The following is a 6,251-nucleotide window of genomic DNA, read 5'->3' as shown; positions in this document are numbered from 1 at the left end:
TAAGAGGAGGGGCCCCTGGATCAAGACTTAGCTCTGCTCTCACCATGTAAATGTATTTTTTTATATCATTCTTAGCACTACAGTACCTTAAATAACTTCACAGATCTATGAAGAATGCACAAAGAATTTGGGAAACCAGTGCTTTAAACTCAAGCCTGGCTATTTGAGACCATCACTGGAGGAAGCCAGAGGAAGCTTGGCTGCCACCATGTGGGGCAAAGGCGGGGAAAATACCAGATGGAAATTTCTGGCTAAACTGTCTTCAAAGAGCCATGGGTCTCCTAGTTTAGTTGGGACCCTACAGCCCATCACACTTACAACCATCCTTCACTCCCCTTTTTCACCATGGAAAAAAAGGACTCAAAGTTATAGTGTATACAATTTGAGATTTATACAAGTTTATAAGTTTAAGTTATTTAAACTGCACAATGCTGAATGCAGTCTAAAAAAGAATCAAACACAGACCACTGCAAGGTAATTCAATGAGCTGCTTTTTTTTCTTTTCTTTTTTTTTTAAACAAATTTGTACAGAAAAAAAAAAAAAAAAAAAAAAAAAATCCCCGGATCACACCTATACCATACGGTCACGCTGTCAGGTACGCAGGACGCGATGGGAGCTGGGACGGGCAGCGGTAGCCGGCACAAGTAACTTCTGCTCACAGACAACATGGGATGTGGAAAAATCGTGGGTTCCCTTTGTTCTCCAGTGTATCTTGTACAAAATAATTACATTTTTTAAACATATTTACAGAGTTTGCACAAATAGAAAATGGTTACAAATTACAACCAGGCTTGGCAAGACAACAGTTCCCCCCTCTCCCACTGACCGAGGCTGGAGGTATGATTGCTTTGTATTTACAGATGCATTAAAAAGTCTGCCTTCTTAGAGACCTAGATGGAATTTATAAAAAACGGTTAAATATCATAAATTCATTTGTAAGCTGTACAAGTGATCGATGCCCATCAGTCAGTTCATGTCTTGCTCCCTGAAGAGAGACTCTAAAGGTAAAAGAAACCCTTCCCCACAAGCAACACCTCCCTTGGCCTGTCTGCTACAGGGGTTTGGGTTTGGGGAGGGGAGGAAATAGGAATAAGGGAGGAACGGAATGGAGGGGGGCCGGACAACCTAGTTGAGACAGTTTTCCTTCCACTTTTTTTTTAAATAAACAGCTTGTAACCAGGTTAAGCAGACTGGCTTGTTACACGCCATGCTATCTATGGCTTTGAAAAGAACCCACAGTTCTTTCCTTGTCTCAGAGACGAAACATCTCAACATGACTACAGTACAGAAAGAAAGGATTTCTGGGGAGGACAAATGTTTGTAATTCTGATGTAAAGTCTTTGCCTTGAGTACCAAGCCCAATTTCAACAGTGCAAAAAAGACTCCAGTAGCGGCGTGGGGACGGGGTCAGAGGCTCGAGTAATAGCTGTCCACCCACTGAGCAAGTCCTCGCTCCACCAGCGACCGGTTTATCAACACCACCTAGGAGAGAGAGGTCCCTTGAGAGCATGGCCACGGCACCAGGGACCACTTCCCAAGCCAGCATGGGTTCCCCCCTCACAGTCCAGGCTGCCCCTGCAGGCGCCTGAGTCATGGGGTGGAAATTTGATTCATCTTCTGGGTCAACAGGGGACTCACTTACAGGTTCTGTCGGCATGCAAACAGCCTTTCCAATAGGCTGAGGAAATCTAGGCTTTAGGACCAGGAGATGAAGGGGAAAACCCAAATGGACAAGGTCCAGGAAGGCTCACGGACATTCTGTTGTGGGGACTGTCACGTGCCCTGTGGGATGTTTAGCAGCATCTCCGGTCTCTGCCCACTAAGATGACACTAGCATTACTCCCAACTGTGGCCACCAACCGCGTCTCTGGACGTTAAAAGGGGAAGGAGGACAGAACTCACCTCGTCTCCAATCACGCTCCAGAGCTGAATCAGAGGAAGGCCGGCTGGACTGTAACTCGTCACCTGAAAAAAACAAAAACAAAACCCTCCACAGCACGTCTAAGAGCTACGCCACGCACCTCTCCTTAAAGACTGCCGGCCAAGCCGCGGCGTGAGCCACAGGAAAGCAGGCTCCGAAGAGTCGGTTCCCAAGAAGCCCAGAGAGTTAGGCGAGGCTGGGAGGGACTGCAGATGCCAGGCCGGAGGCTCCCGAGACAGACCCTGTCCAGCCTGCCCCACGCCCCCCAGCCACATACCTGAGCCAGCAGTGCTGTATTGCCCGTCATCTCGCTCACAGCTGCATCCGCCTCAGGTGAGAAGTGGTCATCATCTTTAGGAGAAGGAAAAGCAGCATTTAGACTCTCACTGAGGCGAGGTACTCGTCACTCACAGAGCTGGCAGGTGTTTTCCAAGCAGAAGACTTCACACGCTCCCGTGGACTTAAGAACTCCATGGGGCGTAGCCACACCTACGCCAGGTTCAGAGCCCCAAGCCTCCCCGGGGCTCCAAGTGGGTACACTCGGGGTGCCTGCTGCATGCCAACCACTGGGGGATGGAGGGCCAAAGGGACAGAAACTCTGCCTTCAGCGGAAATATCGCTACCACCACCACCATTTATTTGGGGGCCGAGTGGACTGAGAAGGTTGTATGTGCTCTCACACCGAATCAAGAACACGCTTTACAGGCGAGAACACGGAGACACAGGCCAGTGGCCAGAGGTCAACCAGCTCCCAGAGCGATGTAGGTGGAACTCAGATCCAGGCAGCTGGCCACACAGCCCAATTCAGGCAGTGACTCTAAGTGGGCAGGGCACGCAGACCACATTCTTTGTCAGATTATACAGGTCACGTCCTTGTACAAGGACATACCCAAGGCGAGAGGTAGTGAGGACGGGAGGGGCAGGATTAAGGTCTGGGAACATCTCATGAACTACGTTCTGGGAGGTGCCTCTGTTGGACCTGGAAGGGTGGTCCACGGGCCAGCAGCACTGACATCACTGGAGAACTTGTTAGAAATGCAAGTTCTCGGGCTTTCGCCCAGACCTATTCCATCAGAAGAGTGGCAGCAATCTGTGTTTGCTTAAGCCCTGTAGGTGAGAACAAGGGTCTCAAAGAGAAAGACCTACTTTCAACACCTGCCTGCATCCCCCCCCAAGCCAGAGGCCCCACCTTTTACCTGACAGGGGCATCACGCTGTCCAGAAGGACCTCTGCTCCCTGGAACGGCAGGGTCACAAAGTCAGACCTAGAAAGGCAAGAAGGGCACAAGCTGAACACGGACTTCACAGCTCACTCACTCTGGGCTGACATTCACCTTCTGCTTAGCGCCGTGACCCCCACAACCCAGGGTGAAGCCACACGGAGGTACACACGACAGGCAGCAGGCCACAGCGCCCAGCTCGCCCTGCCGCAGGCCTGGCCTCAGAGGCGCTGCTTGCATCCAGCTCCCAAAGAGAAGCCGCCTCACTTTCGCCTAATGACACTTGGGGGAATTCTTCTACCAGACGGGCCTTTCTAGCTCCGTCTGGCTGAGGCGAGCATGGAGTTTGTTTATATCATACTCTGCTAAAACAGAGTAGGCAGCAGCAGGGAAGAATCAACCCACGTCCCAGGCTCCAGCTCTGCAGAAACCACACCCGACTCACCGGATCTGCCGGAGCACGTCTACTTTCACTCTCTTGTATCCACCGTAGTCAACGTAGCGAATCTCGACTTCATTGGTCTCCTCGTAGGAGGCCACCACTTGGGCTCGCCACCAGGCACCGTCCATGCCAGGGGCAGCGCAGATGACCGTTACTGCAGGGCAGGACGAGAGCACGTGCAAAGGCCTGGCGCAGGGCAGGGCGACAGCAAGCATCCCCCAAGGGAGGGACTTGGCCCGTCTTGCATCTGTGCCGCCCAAAAAGCTACCCAGACCAAAAAGTGTTCATCCACATCTGTTTACTCTGAGACTTACTGAAGCCAGAGGTAGACACAGATAATTGGAATAAACCAAGTAAATTCCAAAATTCAGGGAATGGACCAGCAAATCTGCCTTATACTCTTAAGGGAATGTCCCAGAAGAAAAGAGAGCCTCCAAGTGCAGATCTCAGTGGCTGGTTGCTAGCACCTGCTCTGGCCCACGACAGCTCAGATGGAGGGCTCATCAGAAGGCTCCCAGGCCTAAACCCCACTTCTTCTGGTCTTTGCTTCAGGAAGGTACTGAGAGCACTAATGCCCGGGGCAGCCAACCAGGCCAGAGAGCAAGTGCCCCCAAGTGTCACCAACCACACCCTGGGGTAGCAGGGGTGGGGGCCTGTGACACAGCTGGCCACACTGTGTCCTAACCCTTAAAGGCAGCCCCTGGCGCAGTCACCTCCTGGCCTCCAGTTTGGTCTTTACTTCTGGGTTGAAGCAACATCAGAGAATCTGACAAAAGTGAAATCCTTATTCCTCTAAAAGAAAAACCAAAAAAAAGTGCTACCAAAATCTCAAAGGTTTTCTTTACGCCTTAAAGCCCTCTGGGGGCTCCAGGTTAGGAGTCCCTGATGGGGTGGGTTAGAGACACGTTTTGACATTCGATTCCCGCTAACGAGGGCAACAAAGGTAACAGCTCCTGCACAGGGACCACCTAGGCAAGTCACTGACTTCACTGACTTGAAGCTCCTGCACAGGGACCACCTGGGCAAGTCACTGACTTTCTCACCTGTCGACTAGAGATGACCCAACCCACCACAGGACTTTGTTGCACTTGGGGATCTTCTATGGGACCTGCATCTGCATCAGGTACTGTGCATGTTTAACACACACAGTAGCCAACTGCAATTCCTAGATCAAGTGGGCATCAGCCCCACTCAACAGGTAAGTAGCAGAGCTGGATCCAAACCCAGGTGCCAACACTCTACTCTGACCCCTTTCCTCCATCAGCCGATGGAAACGCCATATTGGGCTCGCCAGGAAACTCAGCCCAGCACGCTCCATGCCAACAGCAAGAACCCAGGGATGCTGTTCCCATGAAGGGTCCAGAGCAGCCTCCTCCCGGTCAAGACCAAGGGCAGAACAACAGGAGACCCCCAACGCTTCTCCCCAAGCCTGGCCAGAGCCCAGGTTCCCCTCTGACCCCCAGGGCAGCACTTACTTTCCACTGGAGTGGGCAAGGTGGGGATTCCAGGCTGAGAGTAGCAGAGGTACATCTGCTGGTCCAGGCTGCGCAGCGCATGGAAGGTAGGGTGTGTGTGCTGCTGCACAAACAGGTGCCCAGCATTGACCTGGTTGACCACGATCACCTCCACAGTGATGCCATCCGGGAGCATGAGCTGCAGAGAGGAGAGGGGTAGTGAGCACTGCGGCAACTCTTCTCATGTCTGGGATAAGCACTGAGGCCCCAGGGCAAGTCTCTGAACTGGCACATCTTTGAAAAAGGCATGACTACCCAAAGCAACATGGCACCCAGATGACAGAGGTTCAAGGAAAACTATTTTAGCCGTGCAGTGTTTGGCTCCACTGTGGCCCTTGCCCTGCAATACCACAAGTAACCACTAGAGGCGGCCTCAGCTCAGCTGGGCAGAGAGGCTCCCAGGAGCCAGCTGTGGATGGAACGTCCCGTCTCCCACTGGCCTGGGCACAACTTCCCTCCCTCGCCTCTTCAAGAGTCTATAAGAGCCAGGGAAGGCAAACAGGAATGAGGTGGCCACTGAGAACAAGAGTAAGAGGTAGACCGGCCCTCGGACCCCTTAGCCAGCTAGCTCACTGGGACCGGCAGCTGACCCCAGGAGTTCCGGTTTGACAGCATCTCTCTGCTCTGCCTTTCTACCAGCAAGCAGCGGCCTGAGGTCAGGTCCACTGTCAAGGTCTGCATAGTCTGAGTCATTTGTTCTTCTCGACTCTCAACAGACGTCCTCCCAACTCATTCCCACTCTGGGATTCGGAATGTAGGTTTGCTTGGTGCGAGGTCCCATGTTAAAGACCCTAGAAGAGGCCAAGATCGGTCTCTCAAAAAAAAAAAAAACTGTCCCTAAGGCACTAGCTTCCCTGATACTAAGGCAACATCCAGGTGCGCTGGACACAGTAGGGCATCTACTCCACCTCCCAGCCAGGTGGCCACAAAAAGAGCCACTGGCTGGGAGTTCTGTGCCTCCCCCTGCTCCCGCCCCCGTCCTCTCAGTGCTGCTGGCTGAGAGGCACCTCTCCGGTCCCACCCAGCCACAGAGCACAAGGGGAGGAAGCCTCACCAACCACTCAATTACTTAAAAAAAGAGTGGGTCTGGGGTCGAACCTCGTGGGAAAAACCCTATGATTCAGAAGTAAAGCATGGAGTGGGGTTCAGCCCAT

General features: G+C 52.5%; 1 protein-coding gene across 7 annotated transcripts in view; it reads right to left on the bottom strand.

Moving 5' to 3' along the window:
- Positions 1-474: 474 nt before the first annotated feature.
- The window catches only part of AKAP1 (A-kinase anchoring protein 1), a 36,912-nt gene continuing 31,135 nt past the window's right edge, over positions 475-6,251 (bottom strand). For all 7 annotated transcript variants that reach the window (XM_082372877.1, XM_082372879.1, XM_082372874.1 and 4 more), the window contains 6 exons: positions 5,059-5,236; positions 3,587-3,737; positions 3,119-3,186; positions 2,200-2,273; positions 1,904-1,966; positions 475-1,483 (listed from right to left, as the gene is read on the bottom strand). In XM_082372877.1, the coding sequence (XP_082229003.1) occupies positions 1,409-1,483; positions 1,904-1,966; positions 2,200-2,273; positions 3,119-3,186; positions 3,587-3,737; positions 5,059-5,236 (609 nt within the window). In that variant the 3' untranslated portion in view covers positions 475-1,408. The remainder of the gene's footprint in view (positions 1,484-1,903; positions 1,967-2,199; positions 2,274-3,118; positions 3,187-3,586; positions 3,738-5,058; positions 5,237-6,251) is intronic.

The sequence above is a fragment of the Balaenoptera borealis genome (assembly GCF_965194805.1).
Source record: "Balaenoptera borealis genome assembly, chromosome: 20".
Taxonomy (NCBI): domain Eukaryota; kingdom Metazoa; phylum Chordata; class Mammalia; order Artiodactyla; family Balaenopteridae; genus Balaenoptera; species Balaenoptera borealis.
This window is presented reverse-complemented; position numbering and strand designations above follow the sequence as displayed.